A 20,804-nucleotide genomic window follows, 5' to 3' on the forward strand; every position below is an offset into this window, starting at 1 on the left:
CAAACGCACACCAAATTTACACTCAAACTCGCACATACATAAATACATGCACCAACACAAACACACATGCACGCACGCACGCACACACGTACATGTAAACGTACATACTCACTGGCATACTCACATTCACACTCTCCCAAACAGACGCACACAAACACATAAATTGCATCTGATATCACGCCTCTACAATACTACTTTTGATTTTTTTTCTTTAACCACATAATTACCCTTTATTCTCTTCATCTTGATGAAAATGATATGGTTGTTTTTTGTCCTCTTCCAGACCACACTGGGGCGCTGTGTGGAAGCCACCAGCACATCGCGAGCTCCTCAGAACAGCCCATGAACCTGCCTCCGCCGGGGCTTCAAAGCACTGATGACCGGCAGACCGTCAGACATGTTCTGCTGTGTCTGCTGCTCATCGTCAGCCTGTTGGCGGTAGGAGTGGACTGTCTGTGCTGATGTCCCTTACTCTGTTTCTCTCTACCTCTCCACTTTTTCTGATTTAAGGATCCCTTTTAAACAGTATATCAGTATGTTCTGTTGTTTTCTGGCTGTTACTCTTTTGCGTTTCTGGGTCTAACTATCCATTTCTCATTCTTGTTGTCTCTGTCTTTAGAATCTCTCCAGTTGTCTTTGGTGGCTATTCAACAAAGATCCTGGAAGGCTCTATCTTGAACTTCAGTTTTTTTGTGCCGTTGCCAACTATGGACAGGTATGTACAAGTATGCACAGATTAATTAGGTGGAATTTACCATAGACCAGAGAAAAACCCAGACGTGTGTGTGCCTTCTCAGGGTTTCATCTCATTTGGGATCTTCGGCCTGGATAAACAACTTATCTTCCTACCCTTCAGGAAGAGGTAAGCAGCATACCCCATGTTACCCAGCCCACATACCTCATTACTCCACCCTCCCTTCCACATACCCCACGTTACCCCACTACTCTACAGTAGTAGTGTAAAGTACAAGACATGTAATCTAGACACTTGATTGGTAAAGCCTCTACTCTGGGTTCACCAGGCTTTGAGAGGCCATTTCACGTCATGGGGAGGCAGTGGCGGAACAATTTTACAAGAGGCCCTGGTGAAGAAATGGGTCAAGGCGCGCACACACACACACACTCACACTTACACTCACACTCACACACACACACACACACACACACAGAGCCTGTCTGCGGCCTATGTCAGTGAGAAGAGTGAAGTGCAACACTGTAGGCCTACATTCAGCTCATCATCAGCATTCTTCCTCACTTTCAGGTACACATAGGCTATTCTCATTACTATAGTTTACTTCCTGATGCCAGCCCTCCCCATAAACCCATGGGGCTTGAGACCGGCCCCTAGCTGAGCTGGCTTGCCCCTTAAGTGGCTTGGTTAGGCTAAACTATAAACATATATTCCAAAGATTCCAACTAAATAAAGCCACATACACAGTACTGAACCAGATCTGTAATATAGAACAGTCCAACAAAAAAATTTAACAAATTAGTTTTTTAGAGATCAGTGGCTTGTACTACGAACCTCGATTAGTGGGTTAGCGAGGTATGATGCGCTCAAAGCCTGGGTGAGCTGGGACACGAAAGTTGATCTCTTTTAGCATCGCTGTATTTCCATGGTGACTTATGCTCTCAACCAAACCTGGTCGGGAGCCGGTTTTCAGCTAAGTCTATCGGGTTAGATGGGCGTGCTCATCTTTCTAGCCCCTCCTTTGACAATGGCGTCACCAGTTGCCGTGGACCTCGGAGCCTGTATCGTACAGGGATCTCTACGACAGAGGCTCTTTCTGGACCGATTCCTTGGCATTGCCTGAGAATATTTGTTATGAGAGATACAGGTTCTCATCAGAGGGTATTCACTATTTGATCGTCCTTGTTGGACCTTATGCAGAAAATGCTTAACGTTGCGCATTGTGTCTCCGTGAGAGTGGTAGAGTGGAGGTACCGCGTCAGTCTTGAATTTCTACGTGCGGGGTCGTCTCCGGAGTGACGCGCATTTATGTGAAGCTTAAAAAGTCCCAATTCTCCTGCATATGGAATACTTATTCACTAAAGGTTATGGAATTATTTTTTTGTGCTTATTTAGAACTTGAGCCCGTATTGTCAAGGCCTTGCTGGCACTACATATCTATGGAGGTAAAAGGCATGATAATAGATCGGCGAGATTTGAACCCCGGTCGCTGGCGTTCGGGACTTACACCAATCCACTACGCTACCTCTCAGCGATTGAAAACATATGCGATAAATTTCTTACATAGGGTGTATTTAAAGTGAATACCCTAAATTATAGATCAAGGCAGGTTGGACGTTGCTTATGCATTTTGAAATCCTCATCACTATAGGGATTAATGGCGAACAATTCTGCATTTGGCAGTTATTTTATAGTCAATATGCTGAATTTTTTCACTTACACGCATTTATATAGACTGCTTGATCCATCCAGTTTGTAAAGGTGAGTAAAATGAAGTGATAAACGCCACTTTCACGTGAACGCGCATTGAACCTAAAGCGGAAAACCTGTCTCGACTAATCGAATCGTAAGTGAGCTTCATAGTACCATTTAGCTCAGATCGCAAGTTGCGTCTCTGTTGAGCCAGGTTTTCCTAAGAAAGCCAGCGAGCTTTATGTTCAGCGAGGTTCGTAGTATACCCCACAGAAGTTCTAAGAACGTATGGATACAGACAAATTATAAACATACAGATTTGAAGGCCTGGCTGGGCCGGGTTCCGGTTACGTCATGGAGAGATAGGTCGCACGGTATCAGAGCTCCCGATAGCCAGGTGTTAATACCCCGGAAAACTTGAATATAAAAGCTAGAAATCATCTCTTCTGTAATGACAAAGGGGAGAGGCTCGAAGGGTAGGAAAACGGCGGTTAATCAGCCTAATAATGCGGCGCAAGACGAAATTGAAAACGCGCTAGCTGACCTCGAGATGGAAGAAGATGGCGGCCATGAAACTAACCTGCACCCAGCTGACGGTGAGGCCGAAATGCGCTCGGGTCTGGCAAACATTAGCAAGGAAATAAGAGACTTGAAATGAACAGACTTGAAATGACAGAAATGAAAGCCTCATTCCGCACATTTGGTGAAGATTTGAGGAGGGACGTGAAATGAGACTTGGATGATTTCAAAAAAGGAGTTAACCAGGAATTCATTAAACTTGGTACTGAACAGCAGCTGCAAAGCGGAAGGCTAAACGAGGCAGAGACGCGGCTGGAGAAACTAGAATCTTGGGCTCTGGAGGCAAACAACGCTCTCATTACCTCTCTGAAAGAACAGATAACCCTGCAGGAAAAGTTAACTGATTTGGAGTCAAGGTCGAGGAGAAATAATCTCCGCATCTACGGGGTCCCTGAGGGAGAAGAGGGCAAATCGAGTTTTTGCAAGACATGCTCAGGCGTGAACTTCACCTGCCGGATGAATTAAATCTCCAAATACAAAGAGCGCACCAGTCACTGGCACCCAGGCCAGCAGCCGGTGCTCAGCCGAGACCCATCATCGTGAATTTCCTGGAATTCACCACCAAAGAGCGAGTTCTAAGGGAGGCGTGGAAAACGAAAATACAACTGAGGAACAAACTACTGTCATTCGAACAAGATTATGTGACAGAGGTTGTTCAGAAGAGAAAATAATACGCTTCTAAAACAGTCCTGAAGGAAAAAGGCAACCGGTTTTAGACGCCATTCACCAGGATAAGAGTTCTGTTTGAAACTACGTCTAAAAAGGGCTGAATATTGACCAGCATATTTACCCTATGTAATTAGAAAAGAATATCGGGACCTGAGTGTTACCCTGTTTTTTTTTTAATCCGTTGGACTCATTTAGAATGATGAAAAACTGTTCCGTAGGCCATTATGTCATTACTAAGTTAGGGCCCCCTCCGAGTGGGGGCTTTCCCTTCGACCCCCCAACAGGACCGAAATCCTGGAAGACGAGGAAACCCTCCTTCTTTTGGAAGCTCAAGTGTTTTATTTGTTTAGTTTGTATATTGCCACTGTTCAGGCACGGTTAGTGGGGCCACTGATGTCCTTATTTGTCTTTAAGTGATGCATGGTAGTGATGTGAGGATAGCGACCAAAATGAAGAGGGAAAACATCCACGTGATATATTTACAAGAGACTCACCTCTCTCAGCAAGAGCATTCTAAGCTTGGGTCGTTTGGATATAAAAATGCCTTTTATAGTACGTTTAAGAATTGCCCCAAAAGAGGAGTTGCCATATTAATCTCTAATTATGTGAATTTTGAATTCATTAAAGAAATAAGGGACAAAGAGGGGAGATATGTCATCGTAAAGGGAAAAATTGGCAATAATAAAGTTACTTTGGTTAATGTCTATGTGCCACCCGGTAGTGATAAAACTTTTCTGGAATCAGTGTTTGAAATTATAGTCTTGGACAATGAGGGGACCCTGATTTGTGCAGGGGACTTTAATATGATCTTGAATCCTAAACTTGATACAACCAATGCTAAAAGAAATAAGACCGAATTATCAAAACTTGTCAATATCTCACTAATTGAACTGGGGATGTTTGATGTGTGGAGGGAACTCCACCCTTTAGAGAAGGATTACACACATTATTCTGCTCCTCATTCCGTTTACTCTCGAATAGATTACTTTTTTGTGAATACAGCAGACAGACATAGAATACAAGATTGTAGTATTGAGATAGACTTATACTTAGACTTAGACTTGGCTTTTGGGATGACTCCCTCAAGGAAATTGAATTTGCAGTAGCTTTCAGAAACACAACACAATATATATACAATATAAGATGAAACAAACTCTAAAAAGGAAACAATAAGAGTAAACAATAAACTCTTAGCCAATAGTGAAAGTAGAGATAAGAATAGAAGTAAAACAGGATTCAAGTAAAATAAAAGAAAATAATACTGTATAGAGGATAAATATAGATAAAACAAATGACATTTGCAGAAATTAGCAGTTAAATAAATTAAATTAGCAGTTAAATTAAGCTGTGGATTAGGTTATTGCACACAAAAAAGAAGAATAGTGTCCAGGTATGTATGTGGGTAGATTAGATTAGTGTTATTAGACAGTGCACCACTTTATTTATACTCTATTTCCTCCTCCTCTCCCAGAGTGAGGAGTTGTAGAGTGTGATGGCATGAGGGACAAAGGAGACTAAAGTTATTTAGTCTGTTGGTCCTAACCATGGGAAGGAGCAGCCTTCCACTGAACAGGCTCCTCTGGTGGCTGATGACGGTGTGCAGGGGGTGGCTGGCATTGTCAATAATGTCCAGCAGTTTGTCCAGTTTCCTCTCTGCCACCGTCACCAGCTAACAATACTGGAACAGAAACATAAAGACAAAGCAGCCACTACTGTTACGTGAGAAGCTGGAGCTGATACAGGTAGAGACCACCACAATATCATGGATCATGGATTACCTGAATGACAGACCCCAGCTTGTGAGGCTGGGGAGGTCTGTTTCTGAGCAGGCAGTCAGTGGCACAGGACCGCCGCAGGGGACTGTGCTGTCCCCTTTCCTCTTCTCACTATACACCTCAGACTTACAGTATAACTCTGAGGCTTGTCATTTACAAAAGTTCTCAGACGATACTGCGGTAGTGGAGTGTATCAGTGGTGGAGATGAGACAGAATACAGGCAGCTGATGGATAACTTTGTTGCATGGAGTGGGGAAAACCACCTTTTTTTAAATGTAACAAAGACTAAGGAAATGGTGGTGGACTTCAGGAGGGCCAGGCCTGAGCTAAGCACCATCTCTATCCTTGGGGATAAAGTGCAGGTGGTATAGAGCTATAAATACTTGGGTGTGCACATGAACAATAAACTGGACTGGAAGCAACAAACGGAGGCTGTCTACAAGAAGGGTCAGAGCAGACTCTACTTCTTGAGGAAGCTTAGCTTTTAATATGTGTAGCAAAATGTTATGTATGTTTTATCAGTCTGTTGTGGCAAGTGCCATTTTCTTTGCAGCCAGTTGGGGCAGCGGCATCAGGGCTTGTGACTCTAAAAAGCTTAACAAGCTGATTAGGAGGGCTGGCTATGTGCTGGGGACTGCTGTAGTGTCCCTGGAGGTGGTGATGGAGAGAAGGATTGTACAGAAATTGTTGAGTATTATGAACGATAACACGCATCCCTTGCACAATCTAGTGAGTAAACAAAAGATTGTTTTTAGTGGGAGGCTACGACAGCTAAGCTGCAGAAAGGACAGATTTAAGAATACTTTTTTACCTACTGCAATTGCCCTTTATAATAACTCCCCCTTTTTAGGACAAAAGAATATTCATTTAAACTTTAGCTTGCACTGCTTATATATATCAAACTTATATATACTTTTTAATGGGTCCACAAATACACACAGGGGAGCAGGCAGGGGTGCTGTCCCTCAGCGGGAGGTCTCTTTTATTGTTTTTAAAACGAGAACACAAAAACCCGTAACGGTAACAAAAAAGGGGTTCGTTCACACAATGTCTCTCTTTCTCTCGGGACTCGTGTGGGTTTCCCTCGTGCGGGATCTCGGGGGTCTGTGCTCCGGGTTTTCCTTCTCCTACTACAACAGAAAGCAGGCACATACAGTGGGGCAAAAAAGTATTTAGTCAGCCACCAATTGTGCAAGTTCTCCCACTTAAAAAGACGAGAGAGGCCTGTAATTTTCATCATAGGTAAACCTCAGCTATGAGAGACAAAATGAAAAGAAAAAATCCAGAAAATCACATTGTCTGATTTTTTAAGAATTTATTTGCAAATTATGGTGGAAAATAAGTATTTGGTCACCTACAAACCAGCAAGATTTCTGGCCGTCACAGACCTGTAACTTCTTCTTTAAGAGGCTCCTCTGTCCTCCACTCGTTACCTGTATTAATGGCACCAGTTTGAACTCCTTATCAGTATAAAAGACACCTGTCCACAACCTCAAACAGTCACACTCCAAACTCCACTATGGCCAAGACCAAAGAGCTGTCAAAGGACACCAGAAACACAATTGTAGACCTGCACCAGGCTGGGAAGTCTGAATCTGTAATAGGTAAGCAGCTTGGTGTGAAGAAATCAACTCTGGGAGCAATTATTAGGAAATGGAATACATACAACTAAATACTTTTTTGCCCCACTGTAAGTACACCCTCCCTGATTGACCTGAGTGCAGACACCTGCTCACCACCAGGTCCAATCCCCCGACCAATCCCGTGCGCTCCCAACCTGTCCATACTCCTCCTGCAGGCCAGACGTCGCACGTCCCCCCACATACTTATATATATATATATATATATATATATATATATATATATATATATATATATATATATATATATATATATATATATATATATATATAAATATATATATATATATATATATATATATTGTATATATATATACAGTGGGGCAAAAAAGTATTGTCAGCCACCAATTGTGCAAGTTCTCCCACTTAAAAAGATGAGAGAGGCCTGTAATTTTCATCATAGGTATACCTCAGCTATGAGAGACAAAATGAAAAAAAAAAAAATCTAGAAAATCACTGTCTGATTTTTAAAGAATTTATTTGCAAATTATGGTGGAAAATAAGTATTTGGTCAATAACAAAAGGTCATCTCAATACTTTGTTACATGCCCTTTGTTTGCAATGACAGAGGTCAAACGTTTTTTGTAAGTCTTTACAAGGTTTTCACACACTGCTGATGGTATTTTAGCCCATTCCTCCATGCAGATCTCCTCTAGAGCAGTGATGTTTTTGGGCCTTCGCTGGGCAACACCGACTTTCAACTCCCTCCAAAGATTTTCTATGGGGTTGAGATCTGGAGACTGGCTAGGCCACTCCAGGACCTTGAAATGCTTCTTACGAAGCCACTCCTTCGTTGCCCGGGCGGTGTGTTTGGGGTCATTGTCATGCTGAAAGACCCAGCCACGTTTCATCTTCAGTGCCCTTGCTGATGGAAGGAGGTTTTCACTCAAAATCTCACGATACATGGCCCCATTCATTCTTTCCGTCACACGGATCAGACGTCCTGGTCCCTTGGCAGAAAAACAGACCCAAAGCATGATGTTTCCACCCCCATGCTTCACTGTAGGTATGGTGTTCTTTGGATGCAACTCAGCATTCTTTCTCCTCCAAACACGACGAGTTGAGTTTTTACCAAAAAGTTATATTTTGGTTTCATCTGACCATATGACATTCTCCCAATCCTGTTCTGGATCATCCAAATGCTCTCTACCAAACTTCAAACGGGCCCGGACATGCACTGGCTTTAGCAGGGGGACACGTCTGGCACTGCAGGATTTGAGTCCCTGGTGGCGTAGTGTGTTAGTGATGGTAGCCTTTGTTACTTTGGTCCCAGCTCTCTGGAGGTCATTCACTAGGTCCCCCCGTGTGGTTCTGGGATTTTTGTTCACCGTTCTTGTGATCATTTTGACCCCACAGGGTGAGATCTTGCGTGGAGCCCCAGATCGAGGGAGATTATCAGTGGTCTTGTATGCATTCCATTTCCTAATAATTACTCCCACAGTTGATTTCTTCACACCAAGCTGCTTACCTATTGCAGATTCAGACTTCCCAGCCTGGTGCAGGTCTACAATTGTGTTTCTAGTGTCCTTTGACAGCTCTTTGGTCTTGGCCATAGTGGAGTTTGGAGTGTGACTGTTTGAGGTTGTGGACAGGTCTCTTTTATACTGATAAGGAGTTCAAACTGGTGCCATTAATACAGGTAACGAGTGGAGGACAGAGGAGCCTCTTAAAGAAGAAGTTACAGGTCTGTGACAGCCAGAAATCTTGCTGGTTTGTAGGTGACCAAATACTTATTTTCCACCATAATTTTCAAATAAATTCTTAAAAAATCAGACAATGTGATTTTCTGGATTTTTTTTTTTCATTTTGTCTCTCATAGCTGAGGTTTACCTATGATGAAAATTACAGGCCTCTCTCGTCTTTTTAAGTGGGAGAACTTGCACAATTGGTGGCTGACTAAATACTTTTTTGCCCCACTATATATATATATATATATATATATATATATATATATATATATATATATATATATTCTTTTTTTTTTGCACCTGTTTATTTGCACACCTGTATATTTGCACACATTTTGTACTGTTATCTCTGGGTAACAGCTACTTCTACTTATGCACATGGACCATCCATTCCACTTTTTCTATCCTAGGCTAGGTATTGTGGGTGCATGGTTTTGTTTAGATGGGATGTGTATGTATACATGTGTTGTGTTGTGTATGTATGCTGGCTGCTGGAACACCTACATTTTTCTGCTGAGATGAATAAAGTATATCTTATCTTATCTTAAGGTGCAGCAAGCTGCTAATTCAATACACAAGATTAGAGACCCCTTAACAAAAGACATTTTATTTAAACCAGAGGAAAAAGAAAAGGTCTTCAAAGAATATTATGAAAACTTATACTCTCAGCCTCCAGCAAAAGAAAAACACGAGATGAAAACATTTCTCAATTCTTTGGACTTACCGGCTATTGGAGAAGATCAAAATAGAAATTTAATTTCTAAAATTACTAAAAAGGAATTAGACAGTGCTATTAGCAGACTAAAATTGAGCAAATCACCAGGCAGTGATGGCTATCCGGGCAAGTGGTATAAAACATTTAAAGAGGAATTATCACCACTCCTTTTGAACTCTTTTAATGTAACTCTGACAGAGGGTAATGTGCCCCCCTCATGGAAAGAGGCTGTGATACTAAAGGGAGGTAAAGAAAATGAATTATTTTAAATGTAGATTATAAGATTTTCACATCAATCATTTCTAAAAGGTTGGAAAATGTTATGTCTGATTTGATCGATGAGGACCAATCAGGATTTATTAAGGGGTGACAGATTCAGGACAATATTAGACATACTCTACATATCATAGACCACATCCAGAAACAGGGACTGAAAGCACTATTAGTGAGCCTTGATGCCGAGAAGGCTTTTGATTGTGTTAATTGGGGATTTTTATATCAGGTACTGGAGAAATTAAGTTTTCAGAAACAGTTTAAACAATGTATTCAAAGTCTCTACAAAGACCCCACAGCAAGGATAAAAATCAACAGTCACTTAACTGATTGTTTCATTTTACAAAGAGGCACTCGCCAGGGATGCTGCCTTCCTCCAGCGGTGCTTCCAATTCCAATCCTCCATGCATCTGGCTAGTTCGCCAGTGCTTTCTGCTCCCCCGTCTTTCAGAAGTATGTCCACGTTTGTTGGTGTGCCTTAGCCCCACTCTGTTTGCCGTATTTATAGAACCTTTCCCAGGTGAAAATATGTTATACTTCAACTACACTTTTGAAAGGATGTACTAAGTACACTTTTAGTATGCAACTGTATTCTGTACTAATTTCGTCGCATTCAAGTATACCAAAATGTACTTAGGTATACCTTAAGTACTACTATAGATATACTCCAGTATACTCCAAGTGTAAATAGTATGCTAAAATGGCACAACTTTTGACAACCTTTAAGTGTACTGAAGTACACCAGTGAAAAGTGTGATTTCTAGCATTCGAAACAGACTTGCAGTACAATTGCATTATATTACCAGTGTGTTTGAAATATACTTAAAAAGGCATTACAGTTCAATTGATAGTAGTATAGAAGTCTATTTTGAACACACTATTATCATACCTCTGTCATATTTCAAATTAAATTCAAATACACTTTCTGACTATATTTAGTACTTTTAAAGTGTGCCATTATGTTAATAAAAATGTGTTTAAATTATTTAAAGTAAATTTCTATCACAATTTAAGCATCAAAGGCATGTACTTTAAGTATATTATTATACTATAATGTAGAGTGGAAGTCTATTTTATCACTTCTTATACTACAGAATAGAAGTCTATTTTGGACACACTATTATCATACATCTGTCATATTTCAAATTAAATTCAAATACACTTTCCGACTGTATTTAGTACTTTTAAAGTGTGCAATTATGTTAATTAAAATGTATTTAATATGTATTTATAGTAACTTGTTCATAATTTAAGCAACAATGGCATGTACTTTAAGTATATTGTTATTATACTATAATGTAATAGTGTAAGTGTATATGAATTGTATTTTATCACTGCTTATACTACAGAATAGAAGTGTATTTTGAACACACTATTATCATACCTCTGTCATATTTCAAATTCAATTCAAATACACTTTCTGACTATATTGAATAGGGCTGCAACTAACGATTATTTTAATAATCGATTAATCGGTCGATTATTTTTTCGATTAATCGATGAAGCGGATAAAAAAAGGAACATTTGTAATTGCCACATCTTTATTCAAAAACTGAATATTACTTCAAATTCACAGTGCAGACTGAAGTGTAAAAACACCAGGTTATTGCTCCAACATCCCGGAACTATTAAAAGTAATATTAAATGATAAAAACACATAACTGGGATAATACAAAAAAACATACAATGTATGATATACATTTATATATACAGTATATAAGGAATGTCCATGGTTAACCGGTTAACCGATAAGATCTTTAACCGGTAAATACTAACGGTTAAAAATAAATTAAATCATCTTAATTTCTCTCAGTTGACAAGAGATTGTAATTTTTATTGATATTGATACCATTTTTGAGACTCCTTAATGATCCAAGTCTTTATTGATACCACTATTGATACTTTTCTATTATTTTGTTGAAATAGAACTTGTATTATTGCTTTAATTGCTGATAAGATGATCATAGCTCAAGATAGGACGTTAAACACGTCATAATTCCATCTTTACTATCTGTTTTATATTATATATTATATTATTAATTTTAACTGACGGGACTTTCTACACCGTCCGGTTGTGTGATTACTACCGTTGCTTTGAATGACTGTTGATGCACGCGGTGCCGACTCCGAGCCCGTCTGCAAACCGTCTTCAGCAGCAGCAGCTGAAAGAGTTTTTGGTTGGACTAGATGGATACTGAGTTGAAGGAGTTTTTTTTAACCCAAAGACAGTGAAGGTACAACACTTTTATATAGGCCTACAGTCCAGTGTTAAAATATGACCAAAATACAAGCTGTGGTCGCTAAGACTAAAGCTCGCTGTGGGCGTGCATGAACCATGAACCAACCTGTCGGCGGTTGGCTGTAATAAGTGCCGCGCCTACGAGTGACGTATTAATCATGCGACTCAACGAATCGATGACCGAATTCGTTGCCAACGCTTTAATTAATAGATTTTTATTGAAGCCCTAATATTGAGTACTTTTAAAGTTGCTGATAAGTTAGTAAAAATGTATTTATATATAACTTCTATCACATTTTAAGCATCATAAAGGAATGTATACCACAGAATAGAAGTGTATTTTAAGTACAATAATGTTATACTTCATAATACTTATAATCAGTGTTGGGACTAACGTGTTATTAAGTAACGTGTTACAGTAACTACGTTACTTTTGCGGTAACGAGCACTGTACCTAATTACTTTGTCAAAATCAGTAACGCGTTTATCGTTACTGCGATTTAAACAGGCTCGTTACTCATTACTTCACGTGCATAACCCAGGACTACAGTTTCCGTGGTGGACGTGAAGCGGACGTGAGTCACGTGACGCAGCGACGCGCAAGTAAATTAATTTAAAAAATGGCGGCAGTCGATGACAGTCCAGGCATTGTATTTCTCTCATGGAAATAGGCACATTATTTTTCCTTTCTGACGGTAAAAGATATAAGGAATATTTTGGTGATCTGTCATCTATGTGGAGGTTCGAAAACTCTAGCCACATCAAAAACTAGCAATTCTAATCTGATGAAACATCTTCAGAAACAACATGCATATACCAAGCTAGTTGAAAAAGAGCCTGAAGGTAACACAGGTGATGCTGCTGCTAATGTCAGCTCCGCCGACGCTAAAGGAGAAGCCACTCCAGCCAAACAACGAAAGCTTGATATTACAAAGCCTGTTGCACAGTCTATAACCCAGACACAGCTAAACAGATTGATTGCCAGGTATGTTGTCGAAGACATGCAACCTATCTCAACGGTTGAGTCCCTTGCTTTCAGAGAACTGGTTAGCAAAATACCTGTGCGAGGGAGAGACGGTGCTGGGCCAGCACCATGCAGAAAAACGTTTTCCCGTTACCTTGACAAAGAATATGCTAACATGGAGTCCCAGCTCAAAAAGACATTTGATGAGTTAGAACATATCTCCACAACAGCAGATATATGGACTGCGCATAACGAAAGTTTTATTGGCATAACCGCACACTGGATAAATCCACACAACATGCAACGTGAGAAAGCAGCGCTGGCATGCAGGAGATTTAAGGGTCGACATACGTATGACACTGTTGTGAGCTTGATAACATAAACTCATCCCATGGCCTATCCTTCAAAATCACAGCAACTGTAACAGAAAACGGTTCAAATTTCGTCAAGGCCTTTCAAGTGTATCAGCCACCACCTGAGTCGGACGACTCTGAAGATGGGGAGGATGAGACAACTTTTGTTTCAATTGGGGATGTAGAACGGTGCTGATCGTGTTGATGACGTGATTTCTTTACCTCCACATCAGAGATGCGCATCCCACACATTGAACCTCATCTCTTGCACTGATATGGATAAGTGGCTGTTGTCAGAACCTGAAACAAAAGCCATTTACAGAAATGCCACCACAAAATGTGCAGGGCTGTGGAACAAGGCCAGTCGTTCCACAGTGGCCGCTCAAATTGTGGACGACGTTATTGCAAAGAAGCTACTAGTACCTTGCGCAACCAGGTGGAACTCGTTCTATGATGTTCTGGAGCGAATTTCTAAGATATCTTTGCCCGAGCTGAACACCCTCTCCTCCAACTACAGTTTAAATGTTTCAGTGAAAGGGAATATCAGTGTATCAGGGAGTACTGTGCTGTCATGCAACCACTTACAGTGGCGCTGGACATTCTTCAGGGAGAAGAGAATTGTTTTTACGGCACACTCCTACCCACACTGGAATCACTGATGACCAAGACTCTGGAAATGAAAAATGGTCTGCAATCCTTGTTGTGCTACCAGATGCAGTTGTCCAGGTAAGATGTTATTTTCTTTTGTGTTTATCTTTAATTCAATTAATAGCTCAATTGCATTTTTATTCATATTGTGCTGTTAAGTCTTATGTGTGTATGCTATTACTGTTTGAGATACTTTTATCCCAATAAATAAAATAAATACAACATATAGGCTAGGCCTACACAAATTAAAATGCATTCTATATAAAACTATGCTGTTAATGTTTAATGCATTTATTTTTTAAACAATGGCTACTGGCTCATGCAATAATGTTTTTTTGCACTCTTGGTATGTGTCATTACAGGCAGTCAAAACAAGGTTTGTGCGTGTCCTTGGAAGTGAAGATGCTGTCCTGGCTGCTGTGACACTACCAAAATTCAAGCTTCGTTGGTTGCATGACCAGGAGCAGAAGGACCTGGCAAAGGCAACTCTGCTGTCAGAGTGCCGAAAACTTCTCCCCGAGCAAGAGCAGCAACAACCAGGTACCAGCGCCATCAAGACAACACAGCGCCCGGGTTCTAACAAAGAGGATGAGTTATTTTCCTTTGCGGAGAATGAGGAGGACACCTATTCCACTGCTGAAGCTGAAGTAGCCGAGTACCTCAAATCAGGAGCAACAGGGATAGACACTCTGAATCCATTTCCAATGACAAAGAAACTCTCTCTTAAACTTAATGCAGCCACTCCCCCCAGTGCCCCAGTGGAAAGACTCTTTAGCCTGGGAAACCTGATTCTCTCTCCAAAGAGGAACAGGCTGTCAGATCACAAGTTTGAGAAGCTTCTCCTCTTGAGGTACAATCATTGGTTTGAGGGCTAGGAATGTTGATGAGCGCTGTGTCAAGGGTAGATGTGTTGGAGCGACTTGAACTAGATGAAAAAAACACTCAGGAGCAGACGAGGAGTGATGGATAGGATGGGATCTTTTATTTATCCCAATTTAAGGCCCTTAAGGCGATAAAACAAATAGAACAAAAATTAACAAAAAAACAAAAACATAAAAAAAATCTATATATATACAAAAGGTTGACTAAGCATATCAAATAGGCTTGAGAGTCACAAAAAAAAACATAAGTCAAAATTTCAGTAAACCGGACCTTTAAACAAGTCCAACACAGGAGAGCAATATACAGGCATAAGTCCTCTCTCTATCAGCTTCCCCGAACCACTGTTGAACGTCGGCCTAAGTAGGCCTAACCCCCACTGCTAATTGGTGCATACCAATTTTCCCGTTGCGTCAGGAGTGTTTACCAGAGCAGTTACACAACAGCTTTAAAACAGCTTCCGTTCTATCCTCAACTAGCGAGAAACAATTAACCTTATAAACTGTGCACCATTGCTATATTTTGGCATAGCCAAAATGTAAAAAGACAGCAATAAAATAAAAATAATAACTCGGGGTCACTTCCGGTTTACCTGGAAGATTTGACGTAGATATAAACCCTGGTGACGCGGTGCTCCAACCCTCATATAAACATAAGACGAGTGGTTATTGTGACAAAACAGGTGACGTTAATGGTAAATGGAAACAAGCAGAAAGAAACAGAAAGTTGTAATGATGGTACTTGCAAGATTGTATTAAACTGTCGTTGTATTAAACAAACCCACACTCAGTCTCCTGTATGTAGCGTATCGCTACCGTGACGGTAGCTATGCGCCCCGTCACACACCCCCCCCCTTAAGAAGGAGCGTCCATCTCACGACGCGACAGAAAGTCTGCAATCACATTGTCTTTACCAGCCCTGTACTTCACCGTGAATTTGTAGGGCTGCAAAGACAGGTGCTAGCGAGTAATCCTGGAGTTAGAGTCCCGCATGCGATGCAGCCACTGCAAGGGCCTGTGGTCTGTCTCTAGAACAAACTCTTTCCCCACTAAATAGTACTTAAGAGTATCAAGGGCCCATTTAATGGCGAGACCCTCCTTCTCGATGGTGGAGTATCGAGTCTCGCGAGGGGATCTTGTTCTCCCCGTCACCTTGCAGCAACACAGCCCCTAGGCCTAGGCCTGAAGCGTCCGTCTGCACTGTGAAGGGCAAGGAAAAGTCAGGGCTCTGCAACACCGGCTCAGAGCACATGCGCTCCTGCAGGTCCCGGAAAGCGACCTCACACTCGGGAGTCCAGACCACCTTGTTGGGACTGGTTTTCCGAGTGAGGTCAGTCAAACAGGCAGCTCGGCTGGAGAAGTTGGGGATGAAACGCCTATACCAGCCAACCAGCCCCAAGAAGGATCTCACCCCCTTTTTGGTTGTAGGCGGTTGGCAGCCGTGGATGGCCTCCACCTTGCTGACCTGAGGACGGATGGTGCCACCACCCAGGACATAGCCCAGGTAGCACACTTCAGATCGGGCCAGCTGGCATTTACTGGCGTTGACTACCAGCCCGGCCCGATGGATCCGCTGGAAGATGTCGCTCAGGTGTTGAAGGTGGGCCTCCCAGGAACTGCTGTGGATGACCACGTCGTCGATGTACGCCGCAGCGTATTCTTCAGCGCCGTTAAGCACCTCGTCCATCATGCGCTGGAAGCTCGCTGCTGCGCCGTGTAGGCCAAAAGGCATGACCCGGAACTGGAATAAGCCGGATGGAGCTCTGAAGGCTGTCAGCTCCTGTGCTTGGGGGGAGAGTGGTACCTGCCAGTACCCCTTACAAAGGTCGAGGGTGCTGAGGAACTCAGCCTTCCCCAGACGCTCCACCAGCTCGTCCACACGGGGCATGGGATACGGGTCAAATGCAGAGATGCTATTCAGCTTAGAGTAGTCGACACAGAAGCGGAGCTCCCCGTCCTTTTTGGGCACAAGGACCACGGGACTGCACCATTCGCTGTGTGACGGCTCGATCACCCCCATTTCCAGCATCGCCTTTACTTCCTGTTTTAGCGCGGGGATCAGTCGCGCCGGAACCCTGGTGTTGGTCTGCCGGATGGGACCTGGAGCTGTCAGGCGGATGTCATGGGTAATGACATCGGTTCGTCCTGGCAGGGCTCTGAACAGGCCTCGGGGAATGATGTTCATCAGGTCCTCCTGCTGATCAGGTGTCAGATGGGTGACGGAGGGGTAGGTCGATTCACTGCCTGCAGTAGGAAAGTACTGCTCTGATGGCTCCTCTTCCTCTTCCACGGTCCGCGCCCACAATTGGTCCTGGATGTCAGACGATGGTCGGTCTCTCCATTCTTTCAGCAGATTGACATGGAAAGTCTGTTTCGAGCGGCGTCTGCCTGGCGTGGCAATTTCATAGGTCACCTCACCAACTCGGCGAAGCACCTCGAACGGACCTTGCCACTTCGCCAGCAGACTGCTCTCGGTTGACGGCAACAACAGCAACACCTTCTGTCCGGAAATAAAGGTGCGGCTACGTGCTGTCCGGTCGTACCATGTCTTCTGCCGTGTCTGGGCCTTGGCCAGTTGTTCGTGTGCCATGGAGCTCAGCTGGTCCAGCTTCTCCCGCATCTTGATGACATAGCCCGCCAGGTTGTTTGGCTGATGAGAGGCATCCCCCTCCAAGCTCTCACGGAGAATGTCAAGCGGGCCTCTCACCTCCCGTCCATACAGGAGCTCGAAGGGGGAGAACCCGGTGGATGCCTGCGGTACTTCTCTGTAGGAGAATAGCAGATATGGGAGCCACTGATCCCAGTCAGTTCCTGACTCAGACACAAACTTCCGCAGCATCGACTTCAAGGTCTGGTTAAACCTCTCGACCAAGCCGTCAGTCTGCGGGTGATAGGGTGTGGTTTTGATGCCCCGGATACCTAACAGGGAGTATACCTGTCTCAGTGACTTGCTGGTAAAGTTACTACCCTGATCTGTTAGGATCTCTTTCGGGACCCCCACCCGGGAGAAAAGCTGGATCAAACAGTTGGCAACTTGTCTAGCTTTGGTGTTCGTGAGGGGGAATGCCTCTGGGTACCGTGTTGCATAGTCGCAGATGACTAGAATGTAGCGGTGACCTGCCCTACTTCTCTCCAGGGGACCTACCACATCCATGGCAACGCGACTGAATGGAACATCAATAATGGGAAGGCTAATCAGGGGAACTTTTAACCCTCTCCTGGAGCGAGCTGACAGTTGGCATTCTGGACAAGACCTGCAGTATTCAGCAATATCCTTATGGAACCCTGGCCAGTAAAATCGGTTCAGGATCCTGTTCTCTGTCTTTTCCATACCTAGATGGCCTGCCCAAGGAATACTATGACCCAGATGTAGAACTTTGGCCCGGAGAACTTCCGGAACTACCAACTGCTCGGTGTCCACAGCCACTCTGTAAAGCTTCTCATTATTCTTGACAAAACATGTATTACCCTCTTCCAATGCTTCCCTAGCCTCATCTGGGTTTTTGACAGCGGAGAAACAGGAGTGTAGGATCCTCTAGTTGCAGCTTTGCAAAATCTTCTACCAACACTTTATTGTGCTCTAGTGGTGGGGAGGGCATACTTTCCTGCACTGAGGTACCTGTCACTTTTTCTCTGCGTCTCTCTGCCTTGGACTTCTTAACTTTGCCACCAGGGCAACAGTCATATGGTAACTCAGACCACGAATCATTTGCTTTCTCTCTAGTCTGAGCTCTAGTTGTCACATATGCCTTCACTGAGTTAACAGTCTGCAATAGGTCCACCAGCACTGGCACATCCTGGCCCAGGATCACGGGATATGGACCTTTATCTAGAACCCCCATGGTTAACAGATACTTTTGGCCACTAATCTCACAGAGAACCTCGCTGGTCTGGTGCTCAGACTCGTCGCCATGGATGCAGCAGACTTTAATTTTGCCCCGGGGTTGGAAATCAGACTCTAAACAAGACTTGAGGATAAAAGACTGACTGCTTCCTGAATCAACTAAAGCTTGAAGGGTCTTTCCCTTCACTTTCACTGGGACAATCACGTCAGCGGAGGTCCTATGCGTGTGCTTGCTAGGACCAGGTAGGTAACACAGTCTAGAATCAGACATTTTCTTTGCCATACAATTGGGCCTAATGTGACCTTGTTGACCACAACCATGACAAATAATGCCTCTAGGTGTTCTAGCTGGAGTGGAGCTAACACTGGGGCTATTGGGGCTGTAGGAGAGCTTAACCACACGACCACTATCACCCGCAGGCTTACCAGTAGATGTATTTTCCGGCTCTTGCTGGGCGGCTTGGTATGGTCTTCTCCAGTCATGTTGTGGTGGGCCCAGGAAGTACTTCCTTCTGGAAGGCCTGGCAGTCACAAAGGTTTCCACCAGGTCTGCTGCTTCAGCTGATGAGCGCGGGGTGTGTTCTCTCACCCACACCTGTAGGTCGGTGTTCAGCATGCCCAGGAACTGTTCCAGCACCATCTGGTCGCAAATCTGGTCCTTGGTCAGTGTCTCAGGCGCAATCCATTTTCTGTACAAGTCCTTCAGCCGAGCCTGCAACTCCTTCGCCGTCTCATCCTCCAGAATGGTCTTCGAACGGAAACGTTGGCGGTAAGTCTCTGCTTTAATGTTGAACTTATCCAAAATGGCCTGCTTTACTTTTACATAATCCTGGCTGTCATCAAAAGTCATTGCCACATAGGCAGTTCTGGCTTTACCTTTCAACAAGGGCACGAGGTACAATACCCAAGTCTCCAGGGGCCACTGACACGCTGTCGCGAGTCTTTCAAAGGTGGTCAGGTAATGTTCAATATCTTCATGCTCTTCAAAAGGAGCCATCTTAGGGGGTCTCCAGCCCCTATGGAGGTTTGGAGAGGTGGCAAGGCCAAGAGAAGTGGAGTTGCGTGAACTGTGCATCCCGGGCGTTAGTTGTTGCCCTGGACGTGGGAGAGGAGTTGGTATGTCCAGAAAGGGCATGTTGGAGAGTGGATCCGAGGCTGTAGAAGGGCGGGAGCTGGGCGGGTGCACGTGCTGCGGATCGGCAAGTGACTGCCCTGTTGCCTGCGTCGTCGCCGGCTCTCTCGCCAACCTCTGAAGCAGCTGGAACTGATGCTCCATGGCTTTCCACCTCTGTTCCTGACGAAAGGACTCCTCCTCCGCCTGGTCGTGTTGCCGCCTCTGATACTCCACCATCGACTTCACGATCCTCTCAAGGCGATCCGTCCGGTCTTCTACCACTGGAGTGGGAGGCTTGGACGTCGCTGCTTTTGGCCTGGTCCCCGTCACTGAGCCATCTCCAGGGGGTGCCGTACCTCTGCCTTTGTCCTCCATCTTGCCTCACTGAGTGCCGCTCGTGACTACTGGTACCCGGAAACCACTGCCACCAAATTGTCAAGGGTAGATGTGTTGGAGCGACTTGAACTAGATGAAAAAAACACTCAGGAGCAGACGAGGAGTGATGGATAGGATGGGATCTTTTATTTATCCCAATTTAAGGCCCTTAAGGCGATAAAACAAATGGAACAAAAATTAACAAAAAAACAAAAACATAAAAAAAATCTATATATATACAAAAGGTTGACTAAGCATATCAAATAGGCTTGAGAGTCACAAAAAAGAACATAAGTCAAAATTTCAGTAAACCGGACCTTTAAACAAGTCCAACACAGGAGAGCAATATACAGGCATAAGTCCTCTCTCTATCAGCTTCCCCGAACCACTGTTGAACGTCGGCCTAAGTAGGCCTAACCCCCACTGCTAATTGGTGCATACCAATTTTCCCGTTGCGTCAGGGGTGTTTACCAGAGCAGTTACACAACAGCTTTAAAACAGCTTCCGTTCTATCCTCAACTAGCGAGAAACAATTAACCTTATAAACTGTGCACCATTGCTATATTTTGGCATAGCCAAAATGTAAAAAGACAGCAATAAAATAAAAATAATAACTCGGGGTCACTTCCGGTTTACCCGGAAGATTTGACGTAGATATAAACCCTG

General features: G+C 43.5%; 1 protein-coding gene across 5 annotated transcripts in view; it reads left to right on the forward strand.

Moving 5' to 3' along the window:
• The window catches only part of LOC307092037 (lysosomal cholesterol signaling protein-like), a 63,954-nt gene that overhangs the window by 24,979 nt on the left and 18,171 nt on the right, over window positions 1-20,804 (forward strand). For 4 of the 5 annotated variants that reach the window (XM_079758904.1, XM_079758907.1, XM_079758903.1 and 1 more), the window contains 3 exons: window positions 284-438; window positions 620-715; window positions 798-862. In XM_079758904.1, coding sequence (XP_079615030.1) covers window positions 284-438; window positions 620-715; window positions 798-862 — 316 coding nt within the window. Of the gene's footprint in view, window positions 1-283; window positions 439-619; window positions 716-797; window positions 863-13,886; window positions 15,873-20,804 lie in introns of those variants that run through there. The other variant, XM_079758905.1, reaches the window with a different exon arrangement.

This window comes from Pollachius pollachius (genome assembly GCF_949987615.1).
Source record: "Pollachius pollachius genome assembly, chromosome: 2".
Lineage (NCBI taxonomy): Eukaryota > Metazoa > Chordata > Actinopteri > Gadiformes > Gadidae > Pollachius > Pollachius pollachius.